General features: G+C 39.0%; 3 protein-coding genes across 4 annotated transcripts in view; all 3 read right to left on the minus strand.

The window, feature by feature from the left end:
- Positions 1–5,649, minus strand: part of LOC117301320 (vitamin D3 receptor-like) — a 30,163-nt gene extending 24,514 nt beyond the window's left edge. The window contains exon 1 of one of the 2 annotated variants that reach the window (XM_033785212.1): positions 5,524–5,649. The gene's annotated coding sequence lies outside the window, so the exon portion shown is untranslated. Of the gene's footprint in view, positions 1–5,277; positions 5,319–5,523 lie in introns of those variants that run through there. The other variant, XM_033785213.1, reaches the window with a different exon arrangement.
- A 2,209-nt stretch (positions 5,650–7,858) lies between these two features.
- Positions 7,859–12,058, minus strand: LOC117301488. The gene is made up of 2 exons (XM_033785509.1): positions 11,738–12,058; positions 7,859–9,915 (listed from the first exon to the last, which is right to left on the minus strand). The coding sequence occupies exon 2, from the start codon at positions 9,875–9,877 to the stop codon at positions 8,432–8,434; it is 1,446 nt and encodes a 481-aa protein (XP_033641400.1). The 5' UTR covers positions 9,878–9,915; positions 11,738–12,058; the 3' UTR covers positions 7,859–8,431.
- A 3,878-nt stretch (positions 12,059–15,936) lies between these two features.
- Positions 15,937–17,549, minus strand: part of LOC117301395 (DNA polymerase epsilon catalytic subunit A-like) — a 50,987-nt gene continuing 49,374 nt past the window's right edge. The window contains exons 48-49 of the mRNA XM_033785355.1: positions 17,115–17,224; positions 15,937–16,800 (exon numbers count right to left, since the gene is read on the minus strand). Coding sequence (XP_033641246.1) covers positions 16,728–16,800; positions 17,115–17,224 — 183 coding nt within the window. The 3' untranslated portion in view covers positions 15,937–16,727. The remainder of the gene's footprint in view (positions 16,801–17,114; positions 17,225–17,549) is intronic.

The following is a 17,549-nucleotide window of genomic DNA, read 5'->3' on the forward strand; positions in this document are numbered from 1 at the left end:
TTTGTTTTGTTTTTCATCACAAATGCTGAAGCAAAAACCCTTCAAGAAAAGCAAAAATTAAATGTCCGCCTTTTAAAACTGCTCGTTGTAATTTACAATGACGAGTCTGTTTTGTGCAAAATGAAAAATTTCCGTCAGTGAATCTAGATACCTCCCCTTAGGAGTTCCGTTAATATTTCCAGAACCAGTTTTTGCTTTCCGAGTGATTTGCCTACTGTGGTTTTTTTTTTCATGATGAATATTCTACATTACAGATGAGTGCAAATTTACACAAAGTGCTATGCGGACAATGACTCAAAATTATGTATTCCAGTGAACTTGATTTAAAGGTAAAATATTGGATTGTGTTCATCCCCCTAAATACATGTATGTACTTTACTTTAAAGGTTGTGAACACTATCGGTAATTACTCAAAATAATTTTATGCATAAAACCTAAAACACTATTGGTACATTGTAATTGTCAAAGACCAGTCTTCTCACTTGGTGTATCTCAACATGTATGCATAAAATAACAACCTTGTGAAAATTTGAGCTCAATTGGTTGTCGAAGTTGCGAGATAATAATAAAAGAAAAAACACCCTTGTCACACGAAGTTGTGTGCTTTCAGATGCTTGATTTAGAAACCTCAAAATCTAATCCTAAGGTCTCTAAAATAAAATTCGTGGAAAATTACTTCTTTCTAGAAAACTACGTTACTACAGAGGGAACCGTATCTCACAATGTTTCATACTATCAATAGCCCCCTATTACTCGTTACCAAGTAATGTTTTATGCTAATATTTATTTGAAATATTGCCGATAGTTACCACTGCCTTTAAATGGTAAACAAACACGTTATAAACAAGTTTAAATAGCATTCCCGTAAGTACCTGTTTAAAAAGCATTATGATGGTTATGATGTTATGTCACTGTACTGATCGTGTAGGGAGTCACGAGCAAGCCACTTAGAGCATCACGTTTAATAAGTTCTGATGGTTTAGTCATGGTATGGGTTCGACTTGGTCATGACACGTGTGTCCTTGAGCTAGATCTTTTTACTATACCTGTCTTCTTTGAACCCAGTGGTATTGGTGTGTCATAGCTGAGCGGTTATAAACCACTGGACCCAGGCTATGGTGTTTCTGATCAGGGCCCAATTTCATAGAGCTGCTAAGCACCAACCAAATTTCCATTTGTTGCATATATTGCTTGTTACTGGTATTCACCTGTTGTTTGCTTATCCTGAAAATCATGTAGAAAATTTGTTGGTAATCCCGTTTTTACTGAGGAAGACACTTCATGCTTAGCAAATTGTTGTGCTAAGCAGCTCTATGAAATTGGGCCCAGCAGAGTCCGGGTTCCAGTCCCAGCTAGTTATTTTAAGCAAGACATTTAACCATGATGCTTCTTTCTTCGGACGTAAACCCCCAAAAGTGCATTTATCGAAACAAGAAGGGCTCCGCTCCGGTGTTCCTGGTCCAATTAGCAGCATATTGCGCCACAGCACCTTGTAAACCATTATACACAATTCAAACATACATAGTCCATCAAACCTTGCAGGAAAATATTTATTATTAAAGGCACGGATACTAGTGGTAATCACTGTTAGCATAAAAACAAGTACTTGATAATGAGTAAAGGAGGGCTGTTGTATAGTAATATAAATCATTGTGAGAAATGGCTCTCTTTGAAGTAGGTTAAAGTAGTTTTCGAGAAAAAAGTTGTAATTTTCACTAAAATATTTGAATTTGATTTTAAGACCACAGAATTTGATTTTAAGGTCACGAAATCAAGCATATTTTGAAAGCACTCAACTTTGCGTGACAAGGGTGTTTATTACTTCCGTTTTTATCTCGCAAATTCGTTGACGTTGTTGTTTTGTGAATAAAAATATGTTGGGATAGCAAGTGAGAAGACTGGTCTTTGACAATTACCAAAGGTGTCCTTGGATCGGTCGAGTTGGTCTTTGAAAAGCGTTTGTAACCGTTTTTTATAAAGAGTCAAATTTTGGACTCCCATAAATGGCCGTGTTAGTTCGCACAGTGTTAGTTCGCACAGTAAAAAGAAAACCATGCAATTTCGAGGCAAACTTGTGTGGATCATTGTATTCTTCTTTTAAAACATCTTTCCAATCATATGCATTTTATAAAAAAAGGGTTAAACGCTTTTTATAGACCAACTCGTCCAATCCAAGGCAACGTGTTCCTTTAAAGTGCCTCGAGTGTCACTGGGAGACGATACATTGTATAAGCGCTATTATGAAAGCAGAAACTAAGCCTCTAGGATAAACCTTCCTTGTAGAAGTTCATCTATTGGTCAATTACCTGGCGTGACTGAAGGGTAACCACGGTAACAAGGCATGACCATTGTCGCTGAATAATGAAACTCAGCTGAAATTTATGATTTTAATCTCACCCTAAGGAGAGGTCTATAATGTATAAGCCATGAAGGGAGAAATGTACAATGATGGCCACTAATCTGATAAAAAGTACGTACCCAGTGTTGTCAATTTGTCAACGTACATGTAGCTAGCTGCCCTATGTTTTCGAGAGCATGCTCTTGTCACTTTGTCATCAGGCAGAACTTATGTGAAGTTTGTGACTTGACATGTGAAAAATTGACTCCTGACTTATGTCTTGACTTTAAAAGCAAAAAAAAAACTTGTGACTTGACTTGAGAATAAAAATTGCTTTGTTACAACACACATGCAGTGAGTGCCTTTTTGTAAAGCTATAGGGTGTCTGTGGCCGAGAGCAAGCTCTGATAAGAGCAAGCTCTGGTGTTTCTGATCAGCAGAGTGTGGGTTGGAGAGTCTTGTCACTTAATAATAATATCAAAGTCTTATATAGCGCACGTATCTACCAAACAAGGTACTCAAGGCGCTGAGTATACAAACTTTCAGAAAGATAGGTTATTGCAGTGATGAATTCTGAGACCCAATTATTTAGCACCTTATAAGGGTTTACAAGGTGCTACGGCGCAATAAGCAGCCACAACCAGGAACACCGGGGCGAACCCCTTCTCTTTTCGATAAGTGCACTGGGTTCTTTTACATGCGTTACACAACACATGGGACCAACGGCTTTACGTCCCATCCGAAGGACGAAGCAATGGTTAAGTGTCTTGCTCAAGGACACAGTGTCACGGCTGGGGATTCGAACCCACACTCTGCTGATCAGAAACACCAGAGTTTGAATTCGGTGCTCTTAACCGCTCGGCCACGACACTTCCACTTGTGTCCTTTAGCAAGACACTTACATGACCATTATTGCTGTGACATCCTACTTGGGATGGTATGTAAAGCCGTTGGTCCCCTGTGCTGTGTAACGCTTAAATAAAAGAAACCAGACTTTGCCTTATCGTAAAGGGAAGGGGCTCACCTGGTGTTCATGGTCTGATCGGTTGCATATTGCACCAATTGCAAATTGCAAATTGAATATTTTCACTGGGAAATGGTTTAATAATTTTTAATTGTCAATAATCCATGTATTTTTTTTAACCTACTATTAATGCTTGCAATGTGTAACAATGTTTTGTATTTGAGATTTTAGACCTAATTACATTTTTAATACTTCAGGATTTCTATTGATTAAGTTTGTTGTTGAATGTTTTTAAGAATGTTTACTCCCGTTGTTATAATTCCGTATTTTCTAATTTTTAAGTTATAATTATTTTTCCATGTTTAGCGCCCTAGGGCATGTTTACATGATTAGAGCGCTATACAAGTTTTGGTATTATTATTATTATTACCACAGCACCTTATGGTGCTATAGAGGAATATATAGGTCTCATATTCAATATGAGCTCCACATGCCTTGCAGGAAAAAATATTGAGCGCTTTGCTTCGCCCCTAGGGGTGTGATCATTGTCACTGGGTGATATCACAACATCACACTTTGAAGTCAAGATTGCTTATAATAACTGATACACAATGCAGAACATCCCCGTGCTACAATGTATTAAGCCCCAGGTCACCCTTAACATGGAGAGAGGACAGCTTTCTCTATGCCCTATAACCAGCACTAAGCCTGTGCTACTAGAGCGATTAGTGTTGATGTTGCGACTATTGATTGCGTAGTCAAGTCGCGACTACCGTTTTTTTTACTTATAAAATATTATATTTATCCATGCGGCCACGACTACTAAAAAAACTAACACGACTACCTGCTCGGTGAACTAATTGTGTCACTCACAACTATTCACGAATTGACATTTAAACACAATTAGGCATCAGTGACACAATCCTTCAAACGATTCAGCGTGAATTGACATAAACACAATTAGGCATCATATATCGCGATATCTATTAAGTATCGCAATATCGCGATGTATTTCCTAACTGAGATATTTTGCACCCATAGGTTTGGAGTAAAACCAGAAGAATAGGTCATTAGAACACCTCTCTTATGCTAGGACTGTCTCTTCTCAGCTTCTACAACTTTCACTGGGAGTTTGAAGACTGATGATGTAAAATCTAGAATGCAAAATTTTCCCGGGCCCTTAACAGGCAGGCCTGGACCCATGCTGTAAAGATTTCGCACCCCTGAGCTCACTCTTCGACAGATTTTCCCCAAAAAACTTGGTTCATAGATCCGCACATAAAGGTTCTACTGCTGCTCACATTTTACAGATGTTCTGTTCCATTCTGAGAGATTCGCCCCATAAAACTTGTGTCTAATAGGTCTGGTGATGATAGGGATGAAACGCCGTCTGAGCATTAGAATGCAGAAACAATATTGATATAACGAAGCTATAATTGAGTTGCTTTTTAGGTACAATAACCATGATAGCAAGAATAGGTGCATCAATAGCTTGAAAAAGCATTAACTTCCAACATCTGAGAGGGGGAACATCACCCCTCAGATTCACTAGATTGCACCAGAGAGCATCTACGGGCTAAACAAAATTCCGGGGCCCTAAAGCGCCCCCCCCCCCCACACAAGACGGATAGCATCCCCTGACGACAGTGATGAGACCGATAGTAAAAGCGGAGCCATTTACAGCTCAACAAGGTGGGCTAGCTGTAAATAAATTCTGATACTGAGCGTAATAATATTAAGTCTACATTAAAGAGAAAATATCATAGATTGGTTTCTTATCTCCTGAAACCAAACATAACTGGTCTGAAATGGAGGCAAACGGATTGTTATGAAGTGTGCGTGCTTCTGGGTTCTAGTAGCCACTATGCCTTATTAGGACAAAAATGTAATTAAATTTGTTAAGTAGTAATTGAATAATATTTTTGATTTATTTTGCACGCCATACTAGCTTCTGGATATTCAATAAAATACAAACCAATGAAAGGTGTGAAAACATATGACGTTGCTCCAATGTCGTGCATGCAGTGAGCACTGTTAATGGCGGACTGGCCCCGCAACATAAAACCTTTAAAAATTTCAACACACCATAAGTACTAAAAAGTGTTATTGTTTAAAAAATGGATAGATGATTAGAAGAAAAAAAATCAGTTTTTGATTGTGAACAATTTTCCTGTTATCCTACTGAAAAACACATGACACCAGGATAATTAAAACAGCTTACCCATACACAGAAAACATCTCAGCAAAATGCAATAATTATGTCGATATCTCTGGAGACATTTAATATTATCATCATCCGATTCCAACATGAATATGCACACACCTGCCGCGGCGCCGACAACACATGACAAACACACCTCCCTTTAGTTAATAATGCACTGACTGCATGCTGCAGGTCCACATCCAATGTACACACACGCGTCGCATCAGGGGGGGGGGGGGTTTTGGGGGGGCGAGCACGGCCACCAAATAAAGAGGGCGCCCTTTAAGTTTAACGGTCTCGCTTGCTCAGGTCCCGGTCTGTATCCGCAAGGATTATAGGACGGGTAGGCCTATTGGTTTATTTATGTAAACATAAACACGCGAATGTCGGATTCCTAATCTCATGCAGGCCATGTGAAGACGTGATGGGAGGTAAAAGGTGATTGGGGGGGGGGGGGGGGAGTGGGATGAGTGCGGTCAAGCGAGCTCCGCCGCGCAAAATAAAGAGGGCGCCCTTTTAGTTTAACGGTCCCCCGCATGAAAGGTAGACTGGTCACCAGGCAAGGATTGGGACGGGTATTGGTTTATGTAAACATACACAAAAAATATACTTGTATGTCGGAGTAGGTCATGCAGTCCATGTGTGAATGATGTGAGGTGAAAGGTTATTGTTTTTTTTTGTTTGTTTTTTTTGGGGGGGGGGGGGCTGCTGGAGAGATGAGTGCGGTCAAGCGAGCTCGGTCACCCCAAATAAAGAGGGCGCCCCTTAACTTTAACGGCACATGCATAATGTACTGTTTTGGACTTTACGTAAACACATGTACGTCGGATATAACTGCAAAATCTCATGAAGGCCATGCCATGTCAGAACAGCCATCCAAAATAAAGAGGGCGCCCGGTCTGGTTTGAAATATTAAATTCCGCTTAGATTTTATCATCACGAGGAGGAAGCGCAACGGAATTTTTGTCACTTATGCATTGTTCCGATCATAGGTTTACGGACCACACAAATTTATCAAAGCCTTAGCAAATATGAAATCTGTCTTTAGCTTCTTCAGGGAACTATTAATATTGTCCCCATCGGATGTAGTACCGTAAGCCTTCCACAGGGAACTACTGATACTTGATCAGCGTTCCCCGGCGATGGCCAAGTACAACCCCTGTTTAAGGTTTGGTGCCTTAACTTGTTAAAGTTATTCAGACATTTATTAAAAAATCTGGGGATGGGATGATATGGGTAGGCAGTTGAAGTCATGGTGAGAAATAAAGCTTGGTTGTTAAACGTTGCGGATACGTCTGACTGAAAATCACAGAGATCAATCTAGGCCTATACCCTTAAAGGCAGCACTATTGGTATAATTGACAAAGACCAGTCTTCTCACATTGTGTACCTCAACATATTATTTTATGCATAATATAACCAACCTGTGAAAGTTTAAGCTCAATTGGTCTTCGAAGTTGCGAGATATTAATGAAAGAAAAAACACCCTTGTTACACGAAGATGTGTGCATTTAGATGGTTGATTTCTAGACCTCAAGTTCTAAATCTGAGGTCTCGAAATCAAATTCGTGGAAAATATTACTCATTTCTCGAAAACTATGGCACTTCAGAGGGAGACACTTCTCACAATGTTTTATACCATCAATCTCTCCCCATTACTCGTTACCAAGTAAGGTTTTATGCTAATAATTTTTGAGTAAAAATACCAATAGTGTCCACTACATGGAGGTAGAAATCTACCTCCATGGATCGGTCGAGTTGGTCTTTGAAAAGCGTTCTGTAACCAATGTTATAATGCATAATGGTTAGTAGAAACACTCTATGGTAGAAAGATGTTGTAAAAGTAGAATATAATGATCTAAAAAAACATGCCTCGAAATTGCGCGGTTTTCTCTTTACCTCGTACACTTAACAGTACGGTCGGCCATTAATTTTAATTTAAGTAAGAATTTTTACTCCCACAATAATGGCCAACCGTGTTTGTCGACGAGGTAAAAGGAAAACCGTGCATTTTTTAGTGATACTAACTGTGTGGATCATTACTATTCTACTTTTAAAACATCTTTTTAACCATAATGCATTTCACAACAACTTCGGTTTCGAAAGCTTCTTTTAGACCAACTCGTCCGATCCAAGGCAACGTGTTCCTTTAGAACATTTTCTTAAGGACCCCAAAGGAAACATCTTTTAGGTGCTTTCATTGGATGTCCACTTTTTCTTTCGTGAATAATCATTGTCCATAATCATTGTTTTATACCGTGTGTGTTAAAACTATTAATCTTTGAAGGTGTTCGCACAGCAGAGTAAACACTCTGGTCTGCTGTTGAGTTATCAACTCGTAAAAAGAATTTATGGGAAGGGACAACTTTTAAACAGTAAATTAGTACATTTTAATAACTCTTGGAATTACATCAAAAGATTAGAAAATTTCAACTTTTATGGCAAATCAGATTTCACAAAGCGCTTGGATATCACAGGTATAATCCACTTTTATTGTTAAGCAAAGTGTGATGTCACAATATAAATCTCAAGTTGGTTACTTTTTTTCCAATAAAACAGTTACTTCATGTATTCCACCATTTTATATTCATAAACTGAGAAGTTTGAGATAAATCGGCCATCTTGGTCATTTCAGACAGAAATATTCAAGGGATGTTTTCTAATGTATCATCATCATTAGACCGTTACGTTTTATGGTTTTTTTGTCTTACCAATTCTGTGAAGTTTCTTTAAGATTTATCTTAGATCTTTATGTGAAACCGACGCTGAACATTTCAAACTTTTTCGGAAGAAAGGTGTGTGATATTAAATAAACGGTCATAAAGTTTCAGGTAGAATCGCAGAATAAGACGTACAATCCGTTCAGCAGTAGTGAAAGAGGGCGCCCTTCTTATCAGTTTATGCTCCAAAAATTATCGACAAAGTATCAAATGCTTTTGATGTTGCCGACCGGTCGAATCGGACCGATCTTTTCCATTTTCGTACGAAGTCCATCGGAAACGTTCGACTCGGTCTCCTTATGCAATTTGTCCAATACACTCAACCTACCCATGGATCGGTAAAGATCGAAAGCTTTCGCCGAATCGGGTATGAGATTCGAAGTGAGTTCGGTAAACCTCGGGTCCTTCGAGGGGCTTGACACATTGAAGCGGGTAGGGTTCGGCTTCTGCGAGAATGACACACGTTTACTTCGGGATTTCCCGTGTGATTTTGGGCGGGAACCCGAGTGAGTTCTTGAGCGAATTGAAGATGTACGACGGGAACGCTTGCGAGATGACGGGCGAACTATTGCCGATTCAGGTCCAGCTGTTCGGTCGCTTTCGGATTTGCCGACAGATCGCCGAAGTCCCGAATAAGCGGTCGAGTGTCTTCTCTTGACATCATCAGTTTCTGCCTCCGTGATTCGAACTGACGTACTTCTACTCAGGGGTTTGGTAATGGGGAAATTGGGTAACCCTTTTTTTGCGTCATCATCTATGTCGTGAAACACATCATGTTCTGAACCAACAGACGAGACACTCTCTGCAATTTCAGGGAGGTCAGAATGTTTCATTTCGTGTTGTTTGACCCGACGTGCTGGTAATGAATTAGTAGGCGCCATATTGGATGCTGCTTCCAGGTCGTTGGCTTCGCTTACCGTCTGCAATGCAAGCAAAGTGCTGTCTTCATCCGGGCCTTTAGTGAACTGCTGCATTGTTGGGCTCGCTAGAAACCTCTCTACTTCAGCAACTTGTGAATCCGTCGACCTGGTACGATCGCAACTTAGAGGGCGCATGTAGGAAGGAGATTTATCCCTTAGCTTTCTGTCTGGTTCTTGAATATCCGGGAGAGGTTTTGCGCGTCTGCTGGGATGTGAACCTGGCACAGCCCCAGAAGGAGCATCCGAGTCGAACACAATACCGTTTTGAGTGAGCGTCAAACCACGTTTTTGAACAAACACACTTTTCCGTCGCAGGAGCTGGTACTTTCGCCTCTCAACATCCTCATTCAGCTGATCAAACTCAACACCCAATCTCCTCGTTTCGTAATCGTTTCTTCCGAGGATGCACTTCCCGACCGCGCTGTCCTTAGTATTCCTCGCCGTCTCCAGCCCCTTTTCACGGTCGAGGAGTATCCGTCGCGTAAGGACTTTCTCGGACTGTAGACTAACTTTCGGGATGTCGTCACCACCATTCCTCCCGGCTCGCACAGAGACCTTTCCGATCTGAGAGATCTTGAACTTCTTCGCGATGGCGAGGGCCCGTTCCTTATTGATGTACTTTGGCGGTGGGGGCTGACGAGGTTTTTTAAGGCTTGAGGGTTTCTTGGTGGGCCGGTGTATGCCCAAAATGGTTTCTACATCCAGCATGACGCTGCTCGGTGGAGCAGGCATCACTGCTTTTCAGTTCAGGAAGTTAGGCAGGGCATTTTCTGCATGGAAAGAACAATACAAAAGTTAGGTTTTGTATTAAAAACAATTATAACATTTGGTTTTGCGGTAACACCATGTGTGTGTCTACTTACCTGGTAGATTTTGTCTTTAGAGAATTGTCGTGCTATTATAATTAATTGTTTTTAATCTACCACGGAGTAGTTTTTCGGCACCAGATTTTCGGGACACTTTTTAGTTCCACAGTGTGCGTTCGTTTAGCTTCCCTGGGTCGACCCCGGTGTGTGGCGGGGTTTCGACCCGGGGAAGCTAATCGAACGCACCCAGTATACACCGAGTTGAAACCAACGGTTCTTTTCAGAACCACCCCAACTCATTAGAGATTGTCATTACGCATACCGCAAACCTTCCCATTTTAAGTATAAACTTACACTAGCCTGTATGCTTCGTTTTTGACAGGGCAAGCACCAAGGCATTGTTTTCCTTTGGTAAAAAGGGTACCCTCCCGGGAGCATTTCAAGGGCACCGAGGCAGTGACATGGGGCATGGAGGCAATCGCCTTCTGCCTCTTTGAAGTATCAATTCTGCTCATCAGTCTGAAGGAAAATTATTTCATGACCATAAATATAATATTAAAAATCCCGACTTCAAACATCGTTTTGTTGTAAAGCGCACCTGGATAACGAGTGTCCACCCCCCGTTTTTCAAAAGCAATACCCTTTCAACCCATTTAAAAAAAAAAAACAAGTCACAAAAGGTTGTACGAAGTGTTTGTTTGACATACATTTTTTTTTAATGGCTTGACAACTATTTTAAGAGGAACTCTAAGACACTTACAGAAAGATTGGGAAAAGATTATGCACATTTTAACTGGTAAAGGTATACGAAGTGTCTGACGTCCGTCTTAACCAAAATGTCATGAGTACAATTTCATAAAGCATGTAAGCATAAAAACTTGCTTTAAGCACAGAAATATTTTACATAGCAAAAACATGAAAAACCATTAAAGTTTACATTGCTGCGACTGGTACCCAAACTCAACTCTTCAGCGAAACATAAAAAAAAATTATATACTGAGCAGCTTTTCTTCTGCTTAAAGACACTAGACACTTTGTTGGGACCAAGGAGCCATTTCGACGATTGCGTGATTGTTTAACTTATTTGTAAAACATATTGGCGGAAGATGTTGTCCTTGGCGGTAACTAGTTTCACATTAAAAATGACATTCACATATTCAAACGAAAATTATAATTCATTATGTTTTATTAATTTGTATCTCAACAAACATTAAATTATTGAGGAATACACATTTTAATGAAGGTACGAAGTGACTCAGCTGATGGTCACTTCGTACCCCGCCCACGGTACGAAGTGACCAATTTGGTTACGGTACGAAGTGTCCCGAAGTGTCCAGGGTACGAAGTGGCAAAGGTACGAAGTGTCCGACATCCCTTTAAACAGCTCTCAATAACTTGTAACAAAGTAAGGTTTTGTGCTAATAATTATTTTGAGAAATTACCAATAGTGTTCATCACACTGCCTTTTATATAACAGCTTTATGAAATTGGGCGTAGGGTAACGAAGTAGGTACGAAGTGATCGTACACCAACAAGTTTGATAACCCCAGCAGTGGAAATAACTTTCGGAAGCACATAATTTCATTTCCTGAAGACATGCAGAGTATACTGTTCGAAACGTCAAGACCACACCGGCTCGTTTCAGAGCCAAAACCCACCATACGGGATTTCCACAACCGCAAAGCGGCTTAGTATTTATAGTTTCTTCCCACATTATTTTCATGTTCGTCCAAAAGTTATCTGCCTATAAAATACCGAAACCCTAGCATAACCCCTTAAAACTCACCCATATAAGTAGAACTCCATTTCACCCGTACACCGCAACAAAGATTCCAAAGTGAAGTTCCCCACGTTGTACTCAGGGTTTGGGTTGTTACAAACTGTGCAGACCAGGTTGCTAAGTGCGTGTCGACAACGTTCCACACAAAAAAAGACTCTCTGAACAGCTTCCTAAATTATTACGCAGGATAGTTTTCTCCCAATCACAAAACATCCAATTTACTCAATTTCCGTAGATGAGTTTACGATCACAAAGAAGTCATTCAAAAACCTCCGGACTGAATTTCCCCCGTGGTTGCTACAAAACAACGATCATTTTCATCCGCAGAATTTGACCTTTTATACAACCTGTTACTTCACGAGCCGATGTCAACTGCTAGGTAAATATACTTTATGATAAATGGTTATATTATTGCGTAGAGTTGGGATCATGTCGATGACATGTTTGTTGTGTGTTGATACTGCAGTGGGTTCAACTGACTCAAAGAACCCCGCATGCTGAGCGTCGTAGGCAACGGGGGCTAGCAACCGTCTACGGGGTGGTTTTATGAATAGGGAACAAGGTGAGATATGGCGGGCAAAGTGGAAACAAACTTTTAAGGCACTGGACACCTTTGGCAATTGTCAAATACCAGTCTTCTCACTTGGTGTATCCCAACATATGCATAAAATAACAGTCTGTGAAAATGTTGACTCAATTGGTCATCGAAGTTGCAAGATTAAAAAAAAAATACACTTGTTGTAGTGTGAAGCTGGTTTGTATGTAGTAAACATCTCTTTTGAGTAGTGTAGGTTCTCAAAAGAACCGTTGGATAACCGTGACGTTTTCATCAGTATGCTCTGATCATCTTCAGGAAGTCTTCAGACAAAACCAACTACTCAACCAATAGTTACACATAGTGTTACCACAAACCTCACCCAATTACACCCCCACCATGCATAGTTTCAAATCCTACTAATAACAGACATTCAACTTTCTAATAAAAACAATAAAATAAAAAGAAAGAGGAAAAGGCCGGTCACAGTTAACTTTTGTACAAGGTGTTTCAGTTTTCTATCACACATTTTTGAAGAGGAATTCAGCGTATCAGTTAAAAAGTTGCATACTTGTTATAATCATACTTTTGTTATTGTGATCGTATTTTTTTATATAAATATTTAAGTGTGTTTTCGTTATAAATACAGCATATCAAAAAGAACCATATTTTTCAGTCGGACTATTTATCGTTTATTAGGCGCTCCATACATACCTCCACTAAGCCCACCATTGTCCGAGGTATAAAGGCGATCTGTAATCCAACAATAGTGTGTTTTCCTTTCGGATAAGGTTTGGTCTCAGCATCCTGATAAATAACCTAAATTGTTTTGAATAACAAAGTGTTGTATATTTATATATTTACAACAGCCGTGTAACTCGCCTACAAGTACACTCCAACTAGGCACTGGACACTATTAGTTATTACTCACAATAATTGATGGCATAAAAACTTACTTGGTAACAAGTAATCGAGAGTTGTTGATAGTATAAAACATTGTGAGAAACGGCTCCCGCTGAAGTAAAGTAATTCTGTATCTTGAGAAAGAGGTAATTTCTCACTTTAATATAAAAAGACTTTAGCCTTTTACGTAGCTGAAAGCGCACAAACTTTTTTATTTCGTCATTTTCTTTCCCACTTCCATGACCAATGGAGCCCAAATTGTCAGAGTTGATATTTTATCCATTATGTTGGGATACATCAAGTGAGAGTTATGGTCCACACATGAACAGACAGGGCCCTGCCAATCTCATAGAGCTGCACTAAAATCAGTCTAGAAATGGTGTCAGTATTTCCTGCCAACTATAGCTTGTGCATTGCATGGATGTCCTACATCCAAGACCTCAATGGCTGGTCTTTTAAAACAAGCGTGTGCCCGTGAATTAAATGTTTGTGAACAAAGAGGAAAACGGTGCAAGTACTAAAATTGAGAAAGCATAAGTTTATTTAAACAAAGTCCTAAATCCATGTGATATCGGACATTCATTAAAAGCATTACAGATGCTATGTCAGATTTTTGGCCGATTTGATTTAAAATTCAATCAATAGGAATGTTGATGGGGGTCGAGAACGTTACAAGCTTTCATTTGAGCCATTGCTCGAAAAAGTCCGCCAATTATTAGTAGCAGTGAAATAAAGTGCTCAAAATTATTTGATCCACACGGGATCCCGACAATATATCACGTGACCAATTCTTATGTATTTTATAAGAAACGTTTTAATTTTTGTCATGATTCCTGACCATTAAAAGTAAAAGTTTAACTTTTTTGGGTACAAACAGGATTACCAACCAACTTTTTTACTGGTACTCCGCTGTTGTTTGCCTGTCCTGAAAATCACGTGGACATTTAGTTGGTAATCCTGTTTTTATCAAGGAATAAATTTCATGCTAAGCAAATTTGTTTGCTTAGCAGGTCTGTGAAAAATAACTGGTCACTTCCAAAAAATGTATAAATATTCATCAGTAAGCAAGTCAGAAACATGATAAAATACAAACAATACACAGGTAATCATTTTCAACTTGTTTCTTCTCAAAAAAAAGAAGTATGGTTTCCAAAATAAATGGTAACCATTTCTATACAAATATATTATATGCGGAACAACTCAGCAACAAATAAAGGACAATTTAGTAATAATATATTGGGTGTAACAAAGGTGAAAACATAACATGATATAATTTAGGTCCAACATAATTAATAATTGAGCAAATTATGTAATTTTTGTTTGACAAAAACAGAGAAAATATGCCGGTCAATATCATTCTACCTCCATGGTTAGACACCCCCTCACAAATAAACAATTAAATGCAGGGAAGGGGGGGGTAATAAAAAATCCTGAAGAACTACAACACAACTAGAGTATTTGTTTTGATAAACCATCAATTGTCAACCAAACAGTTATTTTAATTTGGGGTTGAAAAACAAAGACAAAATGGGATTTTAACCTACACTGTATGGCCTATTTTGTCATTCCCCACCTCCCACAAAAAAAACCCATTATAACAATCAAAATAGGAAACAAATGATGCTTTTCAAAATTGTATTAAACCAACCTTCATCAAGTTTCAACAAATACTTTAATTGACCGACATAACTTTTTAATGTCAGTGCGATATGGTCCTGCCAATATCAAAAATCAAACAACAATTAAATGTCTTTATTAATTTTATATATTTAACTTTAATTTAATGTTGTTTACTGGGTCAACAGCTCTGACCCTTGCTATGTGTGACAGGCATTTCCAGTTGAATTTTTGCATATGGCTTTTTAGTTTGTTTTCTCTTTCTAAAGATGGCCTCAATGTTTCGCCTGGGTGCAAATACAGATTTTTATTTATTGACGGTTGGTTTAATTTGTTAAGTTTACGTTTATTAATCTTTTTCTTCTTTAAACAAAGTTTTTGCAAAGCACTTTTTTATATAGCATTATACAAACTAGCTATTTTAAATAATAGATGTTAAATTTGCATTGGGGATAAAGAATATTAATTTTGGTTTTTACCCATACACCGATGTGAGCTAGCACTGTAAACTCAGTACTTTCCCGAGTCCTGTGAACAAATCTCACAGGCATATTACTCGGGTGGGATTCAAACCTACGACCCTTGCAATTCTAGAGCAGTGTCTTACCAACTAGACTACCGAGATTGCCCGGTAGCTAGAGGCAGTTCGAATCCTATGTTTTGGCAGCGGGTACCACAACGCTATATAATAGATGTTAAAACGCTATATAATAGATGTTAAATTTGTATCGGGGATAAAGAATATTAATTTAGATTATTTAAACTTTTTTGTTTTTTACTGTACAATAAGTTTTCAAGTCACTTCACCATTCATATACTTTCATTCAAAAATGTTTAAAGGCAATGGACACTATTGGTAATTAATCAAAATAATTATCGGCATAAAACCTCATTTGGTAACGAGTAATGGGAAGAGGTTGATAGTATAAAACATTGTGTGAAACAGGTCCCTCTGAAGTGGCGTAGTTTTCGAGAAAGAAGTAATTTTCCACGATTTGAAATTCGAGACCTCAAGTTTAGAATTTGAGGTCTCGAAATCAAGCATCAGAAAGCACACAACTTTGTGTGACAAGGGTGTTTTTTTCTTTCATTATTATCTCGCAAATTCGACAACCGATTGAGCTCAAATTTTCACAGGTTTGTCATTTTATGCATATTTTATGATACACAAACTGTGAAGGCTAGTCTTTGACAACTACCAATAGTGTCCAGTGTCTTTAAAGATACAAGGTAAGAATGCTGAACATTATGCATGGTTTTTCACTATTTTCTCTCACACAAAGCATGAATACTGTCTGCCACTATTTTGTCAGCTCTACCAATCCTGTACTACCTCAGAGAAAATCTGAACAGTACATTTGAAACAATATTGAAATTTAGGACTGTTCCATTTCCTTTTAGGTAAGAAATTCTCAGACTTTGGGCTTTACCATTCTCCTCCAGGTAAGAAAACTTGTTTGTATTAAGTGATAATGCTCTTAAAGATTGTCCTTGTTTCAAGAAGAAGAAAACACATCAGTGGAGGTCTTCAAGAGACTCATTCACCAAAGCTACTGTTATCCTAGACTGGACTGTTCCATTTATCTCAACTGGGGTAGCACCTAGTCCCCCTGTGATGGCAGTAGATTCTTTTAGATGTTCTAACAAGCTGAGGCTGGATTCATCTGAATGGCCCAGTCTACTGTCTGGGAGGGGGGGGGAAGGGGCAACAGAGACTCATTTGCCAAGGAGTTTGAAGGGTCACGGGTAGCAACCAGTCCCCCCTGTTATGGCAGTAGATTATTCCAGATGTTCTAACAAGCTGAGATAGGACTAATCTGAATGACCCAGTCTACTGTCAGGAGGGGGGGGGGTGTTCCAGACACTCATTAACCACAGGGTTTGTAGGGGTCGGGGTCGCACCTAGACCCCCTCTGATGGCAGTGGATTCTTTCAGATGCTCTAGCAAGCTGAAACTGGATTCATCTGAATGACCCAATCGACTGTATGTTGGAGGAGAGGCATCTTGTAATGTCTGAGGAAACAAAACAGTAAAACAATCTTGAGGCGCAAATCATTTTTGTTCATTTGTTAGAATACAAATAATGAATGTTAATGAGTGCAATGGTGCAAACATTTTCATGAGTTGAAAGATGGAACGTTCATGAGGCAAAGCCGTCTTGAATGGATTTGTCCATCTTTCAACGAATGAAAAGGTTCTTACTAATGCACAAATGAAGAACAAAACTGTTTCAGACTTCAAACTTTTTATGTACTTAGTAAAATAAATTCTTCTCTAGAGCGCCGAGTATGAAATGGTGCTATAAAACAAAAAGTCAAGAAGTCTACCTTGCTATGTTGCTAAACGTCTTCATCTTGTTGATGAAACTTGTCCCAGTTAACGTAGTCACAAAGTTACCAGCGCACTCACAGTACGTTGACATATTGGGCATCTTGATCTGCAGAGAAATAAAAGACAAAAGTTAGAACTCCATCATAGATGACATTTCTGGAACACTCTCCCAAACCGAATTAAAAGTTATTTTTGTCAATCTAAACCTTTAAATCATTTCTTTCTAGTAACTACAAGAAGAAAATAGTGTTGATAGACCGCTTCATACTTCCTGCGAATGTGAAGTAAATTTTTACGTCACAAAATTTATATAACAAATAATTTGCAACAGTTGAACCTTGTCCAAACGTTCTTGTCCCTGTTTATTGCCAGTTTTTGTCCCTGTTTACTGTCTGTCCCCAAGCATCCCTACATAAGCCTCGGCTTCCAGA

Source organism: Asterias rubens, chromosome 17, assembly GCF_902459465.1.
Source record: "Asterias rubens chromosome 17, eAstRub1.3, whole genome shotgun sequence".
Taxonomy (NCBI): Eukaryota; Metazoa; Echinodermata; class Asteroidea; order Forcipulatida; family Asteriidae; genus Asterias; species Asterias rubens.

Excerpts from the sequence above, each read along its gene's own strand:
- LOC117301488 (XM_033785509.1), bottom strand. The coding sequence starts at position 9,877 with ATGCCTGCTCCACCGAGCAGCGTCATGCTGGATGTAGAAACCATTTTG.